The sequence below is a fragment of the Molothrus ater genome, chromosome 2, assembly GCF_012460135.2.
Source record: "Molothrus ater isolate BHLD 08-10-18 breed brown headed cowbird chromosome 2, BPBGC_Mater_1.1, whole genome shotgun sequence".
Classification (NCBI taxonomy): Eukaryota; Metazoa; Chordata; class Aves; order Passeriformes; family Icteridae; genus Molothrus; species Molothrus ater.
In genome coordinates this window covers 28,279,905-28,298,241 of record NC_050479.2, presented here as the reverse complement: position 1 = coordinate 28,298,241, position 18,337 = coordinate 28,279,905, and the positions used below count along the sequence as shown (strand labels likewise).

Here is an 18,337-nt window from a genome sequence, read left to right as displayed (position 1 = left end):
CGTCTGCGACAGTTTCCAATTACTTCCTTTCTATGGACACCCCATTAAGTCACAGTTTGGCAACACCAAACAGGAGGTAGAAGGTGTTTTTTAAAGTGTTTTTTTCCTCTCACTACTCTAAATAGGCTTTGATGTCTTTGTAGTTGAATATTCTGAATCGGAGCTGCCAACATTAGTTGCTCAAAAGTTGGCCAGAATCAACTGTACTCACATTTTGACAGGTAACCTGGTCTAGAGGATAAAAGGGAAGCTAGTCATGATACAGCTCAAGTTCTTTGCACATGACATGCCCTTAGCAACTGTCCTAGAAGACTCCCTTGAAGGTCCCCATTTCATAGAGATCTGTCAAGTGCTTTCAGCACTTTCATTAATAATATTGGTCTATAACTAAAACTCAGTAAACATCAGGATTGGTCAATGCAAGTACAGGGTTTTGCACAATGAGAAATCATACAAGATGAAAAAACACAGGCTGGGAATCAGTTAAGTGTAAAGGATCTAATTTAAATAGTGAGTCCCAAACAATGTGTGGTTTTAGGAACATGATACCTTTGCAAACAGAATTGTGGGACAGGTGAGCAGAGGTGTGGAAAACCTGACCTTGGTTGTGCTCTGTTTTGTCTGCTTGGTTTTGTTAAACCAGGATATGCACGTTTTGGTATGTGAACAGTTTTCAAATGTGAAAACACTGCTACTAAAGAGAAGCAGTTGTGACTTGTGCTTGCATACCCTTACACTAATGGAAGAACACAAAGAAACATTTCTAGAAATGAAGGTCTAGATAAGATGTTACTAAAATGTTGAAATCATGGAGAAGGTTGTCCAGGGGTATGAAATATCTTTCTATTAGACAGTGTTCCTCAGGCTGATTGAGGAGTATTTGTCCTGCATTTAGTGCACATGGGGGAAGGGGGAATGAAGGACAACACCAAATCCCTTGAGAATCTTTCCAGCCCTCTGGCTGTAAGATTTTAAATGCATTAAAATTCATGGAATTCCTAATATTTATTTGCAAAGATAGTAAAACCACTTCATCACAGTAACAGGAAATGTATGGTACTAGAGTAGTTTATGACAACATGGAAATGAAATGATAGGAAAGCAGAGAAATTCAGTCCTTTGTCTCCACCAGCTGCTATTTATTTTAATGTGCATCTGACAAAGTAATATAAACTTTCAGAATGCCAGATTTGTGAATATGTAACAACAGCTATAACCCAAAACTTTGCTGACTCTGTCACGTTTGGCATTTGTTTTCACTTAGAGAATATTTTACAGCATGTTTATTGTACTTTGGGATGCATATTTCAGTGTTTCTCTTGCATTAGAAAACATGTACTTCGTTTTCTTTTCAAATATTATGTCCAACTTCAGAAGATAGACAAAGGAAAAAAAAATGCTTTAATCTGGAGTTGAACAATCATTTATGCTGGTAAAAGTATAATTCAGAGACATTTTACTAAAAAAGCCCCATACATATATCTGTTTTTTTGCTCTGTTTTCTAACAATGATGCTGACTCTGCAGGGAAGACATGTAGTTGGCTCCACTTTAGGCCATAATTTGGTGTAAAACTGAAATAAAGAAAAAATGGCATTTATATCCCTGCCTCAGCCATATGTATCTAGAACTTACAAGTTTTCAAGCATCATTGCTTCCACAAATCCAGAGACTTTCATCGGAGAGAATACAGGGGGTAGAAATTGGAAGTCTCTCAACAAGCTCATCCATTTGAGCATTTCTAAACATTTTGAAAATTAGAGTGTTTTGAGTTATACAAGAAAGCATCTTATTTTTGTTAGTTTTGTTCAAAATTCTAACACGGAATAGTATCTAAACACAACTGCCCATCTTTTCTGTATTATGTAGGAGTCATAGTGTGTTTTTACATGTCATGCTGCATATCACAAGGTATGCTCAGAACATACAAATGCTGGATCTTGCATGTCTCAGAGTACTGGGCATGGATAAACTCTGGTCAATTCTTTTAGGCTGGGCACTCGGGGACTTGTTTCTCTAGTCCATTTCTTTCCATGTCATATTGCTGCCCGCCAGCTGTGTTATGCTATACCTGACACCTTCAAAGTCTTTCCCATTATTTACACCCTTTTTTCTTCTGTCACTTTTGGGTATGGCATGTCCTAAATTCCTTTATGAGGTTCCTAAAAATGGAGTTGATGGATCTATGCAAATAGATCCATATCAGGTTTCTGAAGGCATGATGATTCCGGGTGCTGCAGGCTTGGAGGAGTTGCTCCCATGCAGTTTCCTACATCTTGTTTCCAGTGAAGCAATGTCTGGCTGCCCACAGTGAATGCTCTCCTCTTTAGAGAATGTTTCTGACAGAGTGTGTTCATTCCAGCCAAGAGGCTGAACAAGCCCACTAACTTCCCTTTCTTGGTGGACCTGATGTAAAGAGGAATGCTGCTTTGAGGCAATCCTCAAGGTACCATTGGATGGGTAGACAGAGTAGATGTTCCCAGACTGAAGCTGAGGGTTCTCCCAAAAGGCTGCAAGTGCTAGTGGGAAAGGCAGCATCAAGAAAAGGCAGAGTCTGTAGCACCAGACTAGAAAAACCTCTCTGGACAAATCACTGGAAAAGGCCACATATATGCTAGAGAATGGATGTTACTTACTTAATGTCTAATTATTTATTCTTTCCTTACCTATTTCCTGATCTTTTTCTTAGATTCTTTTATGCTGCCTTCACCTTGTAATGTCAAATTTTGGTCTAATGTTAAGTAATACCCCAGCTCCAATGATTTTTTTTTTTTTTTTTTTTTTTTTTTTTTTTTTTTTTTTTTTGTGGGAGTAGGAATGAAACTTTCAAAAAAAAAAAAAGAATTTTTTTGTTGGGTAGGTTTTGGTTTGGTTTTTATTAACTGTGCTTATTCTAGATAGATGTAAAAATCAGCCAAAGTACTTCATGCTATGGTTATTTCCAGTAGCCACTGATTTTACATAATTTATAAAGGACTGTCTGTAATCCACAAGCTACTGAAAAGGAATTTATCTTCCTTTTCTGTCTTTGAAGATAAATGAATGTTTATGAACACCAGTCTAGGTACAACTCACTAAGCCAATTTCCCTTGCTTACCCTGTCACCTATCAGAGTGAGAGCTAGAGACACCTGACTTCTTCAGGTACAACACAGTCCTGAGTACCCCTCTCCCAAGGAAAAAAGTGTGCACACCTGAGCTTCAGTCTTACTGATTAAATTTGATTTGTCTAAGTTAGCTATTTACATTAATTTCTAAGTCCAGTTTGTCATTCTGTGTTGAAAAAAGGATTATATGCTGTAGAGTGGGATTTAAAACCAGGAGGGTATTAAGGGTCCTGGTGAGAGGAGAAGAATTGAAGACTTACAGACTTCTCAGAGTTGGGTTTTGTTTTTTTCTGAATACACCTGTGCCATGGCAAGTGTATTAGAATTTGAGGGAAAACATCTGGAGGAGAACATTTTCAGGGTATTTTTGGTATGATTCCTGTATTTTTCAAGATGTCAGTTAGATGAGAGCTTTGAAAACACTTTGTATTTATATTCTTTGTAGGGTCTATAGGATTTGACAAGCAGATCCAAGCCCATCTATTAGGCCTATTTAAATATAAATAGCTACATGTCAAATCATACTCACACATCCCTAATGATTCCTTGCTTTATGTCAGCAGAAATTTTCAGGAAAGTGGGAGGGGAAACTGTAATTATGATTAGGGGTGCAGCTACCAATCCAGAGGAAAGCAAAGCTCGAGTTCTCACCCACATATGCTAGTCTGGTGAAATGTAGCATTAAATGTGAGTGGGAGCTTACATACCTGCAAAAATGGACCTAGGGGAATAGCCAAGCTCCATTTTCAGGGAAAACATTACCCTGACACTTTTTTTTTTAAATTCATGCCCCAGATTCAAAGAAAGTATTGATACTTAGAGTAGAAAAGGTTGTGGTTAATTTAATTCATGAGGTAAAGAGGGCAGTGAGTAACACTTGCATCACAACTTGCTTTTTCCTAACTTTCTTCTCCAAACTTGGATGATTCTGGTGTAAAAATTTTCACATAATTACAGACATATGTATGTGGGTGTGTGTGTATAGAATGTGTGTATATGTATTTGTAAGATATAGTGTGTGGTGTGTATATGTTTTTGCATAAAACAAATACATGTATATACATATTTCAAAATGTTATTTTTTGTCATTGATTGAAAACATTTTTCCTTTAGGTGCAGGAAAGTGTGCAGTCCATTTTCTATGTAGATGGTAGCATGTTGTAGTTTAGCATAAAGTAGCCTAGAAAGAAACCTGGAAAGAAATTTTACACCTGTCAGCTCATCTGTTGTTGAAGAGTTCAGCTTTATTAGTGATGTTGCATATAAACATTCTACATTTTGCAGTCTCTGGAAGAAAGAACACAGAAACCAAGAAGGAATTAAGGTCTGACATTTTCCCTTCCTGCTTCAGAAATTCTTCAATGCAAAATACATCAAAGTTAGCTTTAATTTTCTTTTCATTTTTCCTTTCCTTTATTGTCAGCTGGGCTGTTCAGTCAGTCAAAGCCATCACAAATGTTTTTAAAACAACAACAACAAAAACCCTAACCCAAACCAGAAGTTGGTTATTAAATTATTGGTTAAAAATATAATTTGTTGGCAAGCTTTTCAAGACGAGGAATTTTAAACTAAATTACTGCCTTGATTTTCTGAAAGCAATCTCATCACTTTCCACCTTTATAATGGCAAGTTGTGTTGCAGAGCAGCAACATATGTAGGAATGTTATAATACAGATTCACATCTTCCTTGAGTTAAGGACTCGAGGGCTGGATGCAGCACTCCAGGTGGGCTCTCATGAGGGCAGAGGAGAGGAGGAAAATCACCTCCCCCGAGCTGCTGTCCAGTCCTCTTTTGATGCAGCCCAGGATGTATTTGGGCTTTCTGGGCTGAGAGTGCACATTGCCAGCTTACGTCCAGATTTTCATCTATGAGAACCCTGAATTCCTTTTCTGCAGGGATGGTCTCAAGGACTTTTCTCAGTCTGCATTAATTTTTGAGATTTCCCCAACCTGTGTGCAGAGCCTGGCATTTGGACTTGTTGAATTTCCAAAACTTAGTGTTTGGACAATGCTGTCAGTCATATGCTGTGATTATTGGAGCTGCCCTGTGCAAGAGCTGGAGTTGGACTTTGATGATCCTTTTAAGAGTATCTAATGCACTTCTCTTTCTAAAAACAAACTCTTAATGCAACACAATTGAGAGCAAGCCTTCACACCTTTAATCTTCTCATGCACACTGATGCTGGAAAATCCACAATGAATAAAGAAAGTCAGGCTAAAACATGAATTATCAATGATGAGAGCGACACCATGAGCTCCTTGTTTAATATATGGGAATGTGTTCACTGTGATAGTCAAATTGCTGCTAAAAGCCCTTTAGGAGTAGAAAAAAAATCCTGCATCTAAGAGGATTAAGGTGTTCCTTAAGTCTGCCATGGAACTTGGCATGATTTTAGCATCAATAGCAGTTATGCTTTAAGGGCACTGTCAAAGCTGTGAATTTTGTATTTAAAGCATCACTTCACCTTGAGGCATTAAGACAGCTAATTCCCATTTCAATAACAAAAATTTACAATAAAACCAGTTTTCAGCTGATAAAATATCCTTCCTGTGGACTTAAATTCCTACACTTAACAGTGACATAAAATAATTAGCTATGTGGCTCCGTGTGTGGTTTTATGGCTTCTGCCTTCTGTATTTTTTGCTATTACCTCATTATGTGACCCCAGCTGAGCAAAATGCTCATGTGCATGTTTAAATCTCAGTTTGCTCACTGAATATATAAGTGTAAATGCTTTGTAGAGTCAAGGCCCATTGAATTCTAAGATGACCCAAAACAGATGTTTCTGTTCACTCTCCATTTCCACAGGACAATACATCTCTTCAGTGTTCACTTATTTTGAACTGAGCCACCTAACTGCTAACAAAGGAGGCATTTATTTTTTAAGCCAGTGAACCCTCTTTTTCCAGGATTGCCTATTTTAAACAACAAAGTATTTAATCCCCCTTATTATTAATATGTACAGTACTGGATCTGGGGTGGCTCACACTGAGAAATAGATTATTTGGAGAGTATGTTTCCTAGAGCTATTTAGAGCTTTAGAGGTGTGGTTGTTTTTTTTTCTCCGTTTTTTCTTTGTTTTGCCTGAGGACAGAAGATGGAAGAGGAGAAAGCTCATCACAACTGACATTTCAGTCACTGCTTAGTCTGACTGCAAGGTTTAGTAGAGGTTTGTTCATACCAGTAAAATGAGGCCTTATCTGATTTTCTTTTTTTGTTGTCTTACTTGACTGGTTCATGATGGAAGAAGAATGATCTTTTTCCGGCTTTTTCCTCTACTGCAGCTTTTGCATAAAAAGTCTAGATGCCTTCTGTTCATTTCAAGAAACCATAGCAGACTAAATGTTCAAAGATTGGCAGACTTCCCTCAGATGGTAATGAATATTTTACTTATGTCTGGTTTTGGTAGTACTGTCGAATACTTGATCATGTCAAAACAAGCACTTATAGCTGATACTGAAAGATGCTGGTGGCAACAAACACTGCTGCTCATAAATAGCCTTTTCTTCACGGTGCACTTATGAAGTAGTGAAGTAAACATGGTTATATGAGTGTAAGATGCACAAACACAGATCCAGGAATAATGTACCAGCCGTGATGAAAAAAAGCCCTTTGTGCCCTGTTTGCATATTGCTTGTTTAGAGTGAGCTACATAAAGGATGTTTACAGCACCCACTATTTAGGTACACAGAGTATAGTAACTGATAATATTTTCTGTCTTAATAAATAGCTGGAGAAAGAGAAAGTGACTTGAAGAACAAAACATACAAACAGGATCCCTGGTTTCTAAGATGTTATGATGTACATGGCCCCTGCTTGAAGTGGCTCTGAATGGTGCGTATTCTCTCAATCTAGTGGTTAGATGGATGGGGTGCCATATATTCTTCATAACCTTTCAAGATGTTCACAGCTGAAAATGGGTGCAGTTAAAATATGAAGGAAATGCTTTATGAGAAAAAGCACGTAGCTACATTAAGTAAGGAGGAGAGACTAGGGTGGATGTGACAAAGAAAACACAAGGGAATTCAAAACAGTCAGGTTAGATCTTCATCACTGAAGCTTCCCCTTCTTAGCAGCTAACTTTGGCCCAGGTCCTTTGCCTTACATATATAAAAAGACCCAACTTGCCTATGGGTGATGGGAGTATGATGGACTGACCAGATATGTGCCTCTGGCACTGTTGGCCTTGCAGCTGCCTCCAATCTCTGTGAACAACCATTCAGATCTTTCCTGGCACCTTCTTCTGACTGGATCTAAGTGTGACCAGTATTCCCTTGGTCCCATAAGTCATACCCAGATAAACCCAGAGAGAGCTGAGCAAGGGGCTGCAGTAGGTCAAACTTTTGGCTCTGGAGCACAGGAAGGGGCAGACTGTCCCCTTGGGTAAGGAGCTGCTCAGGGCTCTTCTCCATATGAAGCTGTTTGATGGCTAAAAAAAATATTTAAAGCAGAAAATCCCTGACCAGAGGCAGGTAGCTGCTGTCTTCTTTTGTCTGGGCATGAAAGCTGCAGTGTTTGGCCTGGCAAAAACCCATGGAGTCAGTTGTGGTTGCCAAATGGCTGCTACCTCAAGGAACAGGCTGACTGAACCTGTTGACTTGGACAGTGATAAGGTCTCAACTGACAGCCACAATGTCTAAATTGGGTAACCAGAACCTGTTACCTTAAAATCATCTCCTATGACCTACAGTCCTATTATTATCTCCCATACCACTGTAAAACAGTGTTTATGTGTTAGGAAGGTTTACTTGTTTTCTGCAAGGACAGACCCATTCTCTTTTCTCTTTAAGGAAAAGACAGACTTGTTCTCCTTAGAGGAAATCAAGATTCCTCTAGGTTATACCTTTTCTGTGGGTCCTTGTGGTGACAGGCCCACACATTTGCCTGCATCCAGTTTAAAGGCTTTTCTCTCTCCTGGCAAATTACCTGTCACAACAGATATTTTGAATCCTTTTATTTAATCTCCAACCTAACAATCTCCACATTTACAGCAAAAGCTCTTTGCATCTCTTTTTAATAAACTCCTCCATATCCACATTATAAGGTCCCCTTGTCTTTGGTTTACGACCTCTCCAGATTTTCACCAGTGCTGTTGAAATTTTCTATGCTCTGCTCAGAGCTCCCCAATTTGATCTTTTCTAGAACATGGAATAGCAATGCAGCCCATCACTTGGTGAGTAATGTATCTGCTACATCTTGCCAGCTGCAGATGCAGCTTTTGAGGTCAACCAATCAATGTGTCACTTGTCCTCCTTCTGAGGACACTTCTACCATGCCAGCCTCCTCACTGAATGCCACCCTGGCTTCTCCCACACTCTGTGGCCTGTCACATCTAATGTATGTGCACAGCATGCTGCCCTAGTGATCTAAGTAGTGGTATTTTTGTGTCAGATTGACTTGAAAAAAGTGTTGGGTATATGTGAGATGCAGCATGGCTGCAGGGCAAATCCAGACCAGAGCTAATTTGCCACTGTTACGCTCAGTGCCTGAGATTAGACAAGCTTGCCTCTCGCTGCCTCCAGCTGAGTTCTGAAAAGCAAAACATTTCTGCTACTTCCCAGGATGAAAGTAGGGGAGAAACACAATTTCCTCGTTAAAAACCCCTCAACAACCAATCCCCCAATCTTCTTTTCTTTAAATATAGTGGTTTCCCAACCTTTATATTGCTAAATTTGGCAGGAGATGATCTTTGTTTCATAGAAAACAGCTGAATTTACAGCAAATCCTACATAAGTACAATTTGATCCCAATTTTTGGCCAGTATTTCTTGTACCACTTTAAAATGTGATTTGGATCTTCTAAGTATTTTAAATTCATATTATATATATCCTGTATGTTTGCACTTAGACAGAGATTCACAAGCTCAGCTATTCTAGAATATTATTTGAATTTTTTGTTTTTGTCATCACTATCTGATACTCTTCTACCAGCTGGATATCCAGGGAGGCATTTCCATTTGACTACTGAAAATACAGTGTAGTAATTGTAAATTGTCCAGTAGTTTTAAAATAACAAATAGAATTATTTTAAAGTTAAAATGTCTACTGCTTTTTCACCTGCAGAAGTGTAATCTTTCTTTAGGTTACATGAACCTGAGTTATATTTTGCTGGAGGCTTTCCAGTACCTATAAACAGAGAAATTTTAAAGGTAATGCCTTCTAAAGGTAGGCTGCAAAACTGCAAAGACAATTAAACCAAAAGTGTGAGGACAAATATGGTACATGATTTCAAAATTTCCCTTCCTATATAAATGACCTAAAGATGTGAAAGTGGAAGGATATATGCCAAAATCACATCCATAGCCACTCTACTTTTAGACATCTTTCCTTCCTTCATTTATGGTCTTTATTTTGTCTGTCCAGATGGAAAACTCTTGAAAACTCTTCAAGATACATATCTAAACACAGAGCAAAAATGTGTTGCCTGATCCTTCTGTGTTTGTTGAAGATCTTCAGCTGTGGATGCCATGGCTAACTGGGGCTTTGCATTCCTGGGTTAATATTTAATTTGTAGCATAGCTGCAGCTCACATGGGATTCTTGATTCATCAGTCAGAGAAATTTCCTATTAGTCATTAAAAATTTAGTTGAAATAAGCAATACAGGATTGGACCATTATCTATTATTAATCCTTTTTTCAAGCTAAAGTAATTATAAAATAAACAGGTTGCAGTCTTATAAAAAATGTAGTCCCAAGTCTTCTCAGAAAGGAGAGACTTTATTTTGTTATTGCCTTTTTGTGGAAAATCATTAAAAAAGAGTCAGGAAAAACTTCTTAGTTTTGGGCAGGCAAAGTTAGTGTGTGTTTCATTTACAGGAACATTTCCACTGAAACTCCAGATAGAACCAAGCACTCTAGAAGCCTGGAGTCAGTAATGAAATAAAAAGAAACTGTAACCATATTACTTTGCCTTATACAGGCACTATATGTATGTTTAACTCACAATCTGATACATAAAGACATACATTATGCAAAAAGACCCATACTACATAGGGGTAGTAAAAGCTCTATTTTCTTGGCATGCACAAGATATGTGTCAGGCAACAGCAAATGACATTTGACTGGGATGGTTGGTGACTTCCACCTTTAACTGTCCTCTATTCATTTACCTGAATCAGTTTAAACCTATTGATTTAAAACTTTTTCTTTATTATTAGATTAAGTGAAGTTTGGATGTGTTCCATTACACATAGCAGCTTTTTTGCTTATTTGTGTTTGTAGTTTTACATGTGCTTAATTCCCCTGGGTGCAATTTACTCTCAAGTGCTGCATTCAAGAGGCAAAAAGACCTTCAAATGGACATAAATTAGATTTGGCTGAGTACAAGGATCAATCAATATCGTTTGAACATTTGAAGAGTTCCTGAAGTCCTGCTGGCACATCTGGGTTTGCTAAACACACACTGGGGTAAAGCTGAAGAATCAACTACAACCTCAGGAGACCAGTGTGCTAAGTTTCATCTAGAGTCAGTGGAGAGTCTCCAAAATTAACCTCCTTGCAGAGTTTGCTTTTGATTTTTAGGGAATGAGCATTCCTCACTGTTTCCACCAATGCACTCAGCTGCCCAAACAATGGAAGAGCATTCTGTAGCTGTCTACAGAAAAATGTATTCACACCAAGGCTTAAAAATAAAAGTTGGCTGTTATTTTAATGTTAAAGCTTTATCTTAGAGCTCTAGATTCCCAAAGGCATGATGCTTCAATCCAGAATAGGTTAAAGGAGAATAAATTTTGAAGCACAGATTATAAATACTTCCACAGCAGATTTGCCCACACACTGTAACTACTCGCAAATTCATGGTTACAAGATAGATTCTGGTACCATCACTTTGAAACTGCCCATTTACATCTGCTTTTCCTGTTTAGCCAATTCTATTCCATTTCCCCGAAAAAACCAATGAACTACAATGAATAAGCATTCAGCACACTTTTTTAAAGAGCACAAAAACCTGTTCCTGATCATTATCAGGAGTGAAGCCCTTTTATCAAAATGGTTAAGTACCTGAAAGAAAAGTCTAGAAGGAATGAATCCTACCACTTAAAACTTGATCAAGTGATTCAGCAAGGCTTCTCTGGTCTCCCACTCCAAGTATGACCATGGCTAACACTATGCCAGGCCAGCTGAGGCTTTATCTAGGGTTGAAAAGATCCAAGGACAGAGATACCAAGCACAGTCCCAGTGTTGCTCTGCTACTTCCACACCCTTTACAGGAAATACTTCTGGTGGTTCAGATGTGCTATGTAAAGCTTCTTAATCTCAAGCAAGTTCTGTGTATCGACAGAATTTGAATGAAAACATGGTACATTTACACAAAATTCCATACCTTAAAAGCAACTGCAGATGACTTAACATTTGTTTAGGACTAGATGCTTTGACACCTTTCTATATTTGCTCCAACCTCCACTGGGACTCTGGTTTATGCTGGCATGCAGTGTGGTCTCTACAAAGCTTCCCCTAGTGCCTGATGGAGATTATTAAAGTCTTTTCACTGCATTCAATCACTTTTGGGTTTGCATTTGTTTCGCTTCTGGAACTACAGTGTTGATTGTTATTGTTGATCCAAGACCAATAGTCCCAAGTTGCTCATGCAGTCAATCCAACAGCTCTGCTTGTTAAATTTTATCTCTTTTTAAACCTCTCCTTAGGTTGGGAAAATCCACAAGAATGCTGCCCGCAAAAGAGAATACCACGTCCTGTTCATGGTGATCACTACAGTTATCTGTTACCTGGTGTGCTGGATTCCATATGGGGTTATAGCATTACTTGCAACATTTGGCAAGCCGGGTGCTGTGACTCCCATTACAAGCGTCATACCTTCCATCCTAGCAAAAAGCAGCACTGTTTGCAATCCCATTATCTACATACTTATGAATAAGCAGGTAAGACATACATTATTTTTAAAGTGTATTTTCTTCAGGGTCCATCAGATATTCTTGACCATTGTGACTACCTGTCTTATAGATGTATCTTTAAGGACCTTGAAAGCTTGTGCAAACAATACTACTGTTTGCAAACAACGGCATATTGCTAGAGAGGAAGAACAGAAAAATGTTAAAATGTTTGCTTTCTGAAATTGCTTGTGTTCTTCTGAGGGCACACTGGGTATTAGTTTGTATCCTTTAGAGTTAGTTGCCAAAAGCATTTACAAGAGGAATACTCAAACATTTGGTGAGGTTGAAGAGTAGGGGGAAAAACGGACAAGGAGGCAAAGGGATTTCATGACCTTGAAAACAAAATAAAGGAGACAATTTGCAAATACCATTTTCATGATAGATCTCCTTGAAACTAAATATCATTGCAGTTACTGTTTTTGTGGACATCTACATCCTTACTGTTAAATTCACAGTTCAGCTACATGCCAAAATACATATTGAATTTTGTCTCATGAGCACCAAGGCATATTCTAAAATGCCTACATCCAGTTCAGGTCTCTCATTCCTGTAAATGCCATTGTCAGTACTCAAAAGTGAGCCTCCTAATGTTTCTGTGTTGACAAGTCTGACTCTAAAGTTGGATAATGGTAGATCTGGATGTTCTAAATTGTTTTGCAGTAGGAAATCTGAAAAAATATGCATAGTTTATGAAAACTTGTTTTTATTAGATTACGTCTTGGAGGTTTTTCTCAGTTTTCTTTCCTCATTGTGTCCATTACAAAGCAAAGAAACACCCTTCATCTTTTCTTGCTCAGTGTATGCTGGAGCCCACCGTTAGTATTTATCAACAGCACCAATATATTATCATGGAGCTGAGACAAGGGAAGAGTTAAATGTAACAGCCAAATATATTCAAGTTTTGCCACAGCCTGAGATCATTCTTGGCTGGCTTCATCTAACCTAAATTTCTTAAACAATGAAAGAATCTACTCTTGAAATTTGAGGGGAAAATCTCAAGTAAGCTGTGAAACCTCCTTGAAATCAAAAGGAAAAAGTTCTGTTTCCTTCCCCAGGACCAGGGCTTCATTTCCAATGTCTAGTTTGAGCTGACATTGAAGTAAATAGAACATTCCATTTGATAAGTGTTAATGCTGAAGAAAACCAGTAACTTTTCCCCCTTTCCTTTTACAATTCTTATGAAAGCTTCTCAACAGCAGCATCTGTCTTGCTTCTTTATTCTCTGAGCACTTTGACTGAGGTCCTTGACTGAGAGATAATCTGATTGTGCTATGATCACTGGAGCAGGTTATATAATATTGATAACAGATACATTTTGGCATTGTCTTAACACATGGAGATGTGATGAGCCCCCCTGAAGGGGAGGCGCTTGGTCAGATTTGGGATAGATACTTTTTACTAATCAAACCAAACTGACAGCTAATGTGCAGCATTAACCTGCAGCTCTCCTCTGCTGTACCACTGTGTATTAGCAGTGAAAATAATTGTTTTTAACTGACACTGAGAAATGTGCTTTGCTCAAGAAGGTGAAACCCATCCTTTTGTCTGTTCCTTCTTTCAGAACAGGAACAATAGTAACACCCTCATACAATGCATCACTGGTGTTCTTGGCACCTCTGTAGTTGTTCTCACACTTTCTTGTAAATTTAACACCTCAGAAAAAGTTGTTCATCTTCCTGGCACTCATCTTTCCTGGTCTTCATGCTTAGCTGAGAATTGTCACGGAAGGCTGGTGCCTCCCAACAGAGAAATTATCTGGTCTGCAGAAATTATCTGGTCTGCATTTTTCACAGTTCTCTGTTTGCAGATGTGAGGTACCACAGTACAGTATTTACTCCTGCCCCTTTAAAAATACACAGAACATATGGCATCATTTTTAACTCTCTATGTATAAGTCTTTTTGCTCTGGGAAATGCCCCAAAGATTGGAAAATGGTGTTGGTTCACTGCAGTTGTAGTGTTAGCTTCCAGCTGCCATAAATCCAGCTGTCATAAATCTCTGCAGAGTATTGTGGAACCATCAGGCTCTGAGTCAGCTTTAAAATTCATCCTACAGAGCACATCTTTAAATTAACTCTCAAGCAGTCCCTGAGTCACTTTCATGATCCTGGAAATCTAGAAAAATAGTTTTGTCTTTGGCATTGCCTACTGCACTGACCTGAGGTGGTAAATCACTGAGGAAAATAGTGAGTTTCTTTCCAGCTGCAGGAACTTCCTCAGATGGGATGGCATGAGGAATGCTGCTGTCCTTCTTCCTGTGCTGCATTGTTTAAACTGGAGTGTTACTAGGCTTATAACATGCCAGGCAGACATCAAGATTCACTGACAAAACTAAAGTACTAAACTGCCTGAGACCAAATGATGTTGGGGTGAAGCTGAAAGAGACAAGTAGTGGAGATCCCTTTTTCCCTGTTCTCTCTTTATGGAAGGCTCTTTTGGCCCTTGGCAATATGACTGTTTGTGCCTGGGGCAGCTTACCCAAGGGTCAGGTCCCAAAAAGGCAGCACACAGCTAAGCAGCTGGGCAAGGTCAGCCTGCACTTTCATCAGTCCTTTATCATTATATCATTAATATAGTTGTGCAGATTTTTTTTCATTTTCTCCTACATCTCTCAGTGTATTTTATTCCCATCACACATCCCTGTCAAGTTCCCATTGTTCAAACTTCCACCCATGCAGCCACCCCAAACAGATTTTTAATGACAGCTCTGACTACCTTCCTTTCACCATGATGGTGCTGACAGAACCCTGCTCTTTCACATGTTCCATGCAAGCAAGTATTAAGCATTCACTCAGGAGATATGGAGTTTCTCTGTAGCCACAGGTTTGCTGCTGAGGAGGTGGTCACTGGGAGAATCCTGCTGTTGTGTGTTCCACAGAACAGCATGGGAACCCCAACATGGAAGTGCTTTCTGGCTGGTATAACTGTGCATGTGGTCATACTGCACTAAGAAACAGGGATTATTAGCTGGATAGCCTAATGGTGTGGCAGCTTCAGAGGTTAACTTGGTTTTTACGTACCAGAAATTAATTTTTTATTGACATAGAAGTTAATATACTAATAACAAGTGTTCAAGAAGGCGTGGTTACAGATGAGATCACAATGAGATTGAGTGAATCTCCATTCATTTTGCAAAATTTGAAGATGGCACTCAGAGAAAATAGAAATTTGCTGCATTGCTACTGACAGCCAAATTTAAGTTTAAACCTGTATCACTTATAGATCTAGAGAACCAATTGTTTGAAACCCATAGATGAGATTACAAGTCACAATCTTTGCTGAAGCAAAATATCTTTGCTTCCCTGCAGCTCGTGTGCTTTACACTAATTTCTTTCACATTTTTTGTTGCTCAGATATTGCACCTAAGTCTCCCTGGGCTGCTGAAACTCAGGCTAGCACATCTAATACTCTGTTGCGTATTACAATTGGATAAAAGGTCCACTCACACCATGTGATCAGTAAGGTGCTATTTCTGGTGTCAGAAAGTGCCTCTGAGCAAAATAAGGAGGGACAGTGTGAGGAAAGGGATGTATTAAATGTGAGTATAAGTCCCTGATTGGTGATTTGATTTCTAGTGTCTGTCTTCTTGTATTAAAATCATTGCAATTTTAAAAAATAGGTGACCCTTTCATTTTCCCCAAGGATCTTGAGAAGTGATGCTCAAAAAAATATACACACTTACTTGAAAGTCATTACTACTGTGACCTTTCCAAATTTATCATGTAACAGAGCATGATGGGTAAAGGAGAAATTAAGGAGAAATAATGGTAAAACTAAGATTTTTTTTTTTCTGAAGAGATTTGAAAAATAATGATAATGATGTACTTAGGGAGTGTTCCTCAATGGGACTGAGCTCAACATGACACATCAGACACCTCCCAGGTGCCTCTGCTGTGGCTCTGACAGTCCCCAGGAAGCTATGCCACCCCCTCTTACCTAATGACTGCCTTGTTGCTCAGGCCAGCCTCCTCTTCCAGGGCCTTCGTGGAACTTCCCAACTGCCCAACAGATGAATAATAAAGAGTTTTTCTGTCCATAATAATAATAATCTATTTGTTCTCTATGCAGTTTTCTAGCACCCCTTTTCAATCCTTCTTCATCTTACCTTTTGCACTGAACAGGGAGAAATGCAGATGAGCTTTGAGAAAGGGAGATACACATGACCATGATAAAAAAATTAAATAACCTTAACATTCCTCCACTGGCTGTTATAACAGCTATATTTTCAGTCATTTTTCATGGCGTATTTTGCAGTTTTCAGTATTTCCAACAAAAGGTAATGGCTAACTTTTAAAGCTGGAGGAATATGTGTGTAAATTAACAGTGTATTTTATAATACACTGCTATCTTGCTCGTTTTCATGTTTGGAAAGATAAGATATTTCAGCTGTGTGAGAATACAGAACTACAGATCCAGAACAACAGTATCCAATTCAGGCACAATTGTGCCAAATTTCATTTTATACACAACTGGGACACATCTGTTAAGTCCTGAAAAGAGTCCTTGTTTGCTTAGTTCAAACCTTTGAGAGGTTTGTGGAGTTACCATAGAATTTATTATCTTGTTATAATTTTTCATTAAAATTCACTTAGATTTCAATACTCGTGATCTGCCTTTTTTTTCCTTCTTTCACTGGTAGCTAAGCTGTCTTTGAGTAATTAATAGTTGAAATAGAATGGCACACCCAAGCTCTTCAGTTGAAAATAGGTCAAGTCAAAATGATCTCTTACTGCAGATTACTCTACTATAGTACAGCTCAGAAATATTTTGACTTTATTTCTCTGCCAACATGTAGTGTTATGACTTTCTAAAGCAGAGGGGCAAAGAGAAAAAAGGTCTCAAGGGCACCTTTGCTGCTGTCATAAGGTATAATTGCATTTCACACAGTAAGTTTTAAATTACTTTATGAATTTCTCTTGCAGCTTATGACAAAAAAATCAGTTCAGGTAAATAACTTGGGCATTTAACTAGGGCTCCAAGCAACCCCAGCCAGACTTCATGCTGCCCCAGGCTATATCCTTTGGTACATCCTGTCTATGTTGACATGTTCTGCCTGTCCTGGACTGGCTTCAATATCACAGAAGGGTTTAGAACTTTCTTCTTTTAGACCTAGGGCAAAACTAGGAACAGGAAGACAGACCACCTCTTAGGCAAGCAAAATACTGAATAAAGTTGAAAACTAATGCAGGTGAATGATGAAGAGGAATACAGGCTAAGCACGTGTTTTAAACAATATAATGATTTTCACTTTGTGGATAGGGAATGCATTAATGGAAATGAAATCCAGTTAAAATATCCTTTTTCTGGAAGGCAGAGAAAGTGAAGGACAGCAATATCTCTTTAAATCTTATTTTAAACAGGACCTAATATGTTAATGTCCCTTCCTGTATTGATCTTTTAATAGCAAGAGAGATACATGAGGCTTCACAGAAGTGGGAAGAGACCTCCACATTACACAAGGAAAAAAATGGGTCGGAAATCAAGGGGAAAATGCAGTGAGCAGAGTTTGTAGCAAAGATGATGGGAACCTTTTGTGGTCCATATCCACTCTGCAAAAGAAGACAGGCATTTCTGAAAGGAGAAGAGAGGAGACTCCAAAGAGGTTCAGCTGAGGTGTTGAATTTGAAGTGACTAGCACAGCAAAAAGAGAGAAGGAGGGCCCAATAATGTCTGGCCTCCTCATCATGGACATAAGAGGATTGCATGCACCCTCAGATGACACCAAACCAAGTGATGCCCTTTACGTCCTTGAGGGAAGAGATGCCACCCATGGGCATCTTTACAGGCTTGAGGAGTGAGCCTGAGCAAATGCTATGAAGTTGAAAGAGGTCAAGGGCAAGGTCCTGCACCTGGGTCAGGGCAAGCCCCAGTATCCATACAGAATGGGGAATTAATGGACTGAGAGCAGCCCCATGGAGAAGGACTTGGCAGTATTGGGGAGTGAAAAGGTGCACATGACCTGTCAATGTGAGCTTGCAGCCCAGAATCCCAATTGTATCTTGGGCTGCATCCAAAGCAGCATGGCCAGCACAGCCCTCTACCCTGCTCTGCTGAGGCTCTACCTTTGATACTGCAGTCCAGCTCTGGGCTCCCAGCACAGGAAAGACCTGCTGGAGCAAGTCCAGAATAGGGTCATAATAATAGTCAGGGAGCTGAAAGTCTTCCAGTGAAGAAAGACTTGAGTTTGTGTTGCTCAGCATGGAGTAGAGAAGGCTTGGAGGAAATCTTGTGGTTTTTCAATACTTAGAAGGGGCTTATAAGGAAGACAGATGGAGACTTTTCACCTGGGTCTGCAGTGACAGTAAAAGGGGCAATGCTTTTAAACTAAAAGAAGGTAGATTT

At 39.0% G+C, this 18,337-nt stretch overlaps 1 protein-coding gene across 1 annotated transcript in view; it reads left to right on the top strand.

Annotated features, from left to right (window-relative positions):
* Positions 1-18,337, top strand: part of LOC118686301 (pinopsin-like) — a 76,524-nt gene that overhangs the window by 41,359 nt on the left and 16,828 nt on the right. The window contains exon 3 of the mRNA XM_036382453.2: positions 11,751-11,984. Within this exon, the coding sequence (XP_036238346.1) occupies positions 11,751-11,984 (234 nt within the window). The remainder of the gene's footprint in view (positions 1-11,750; positions 11,985-18,337) is intronic.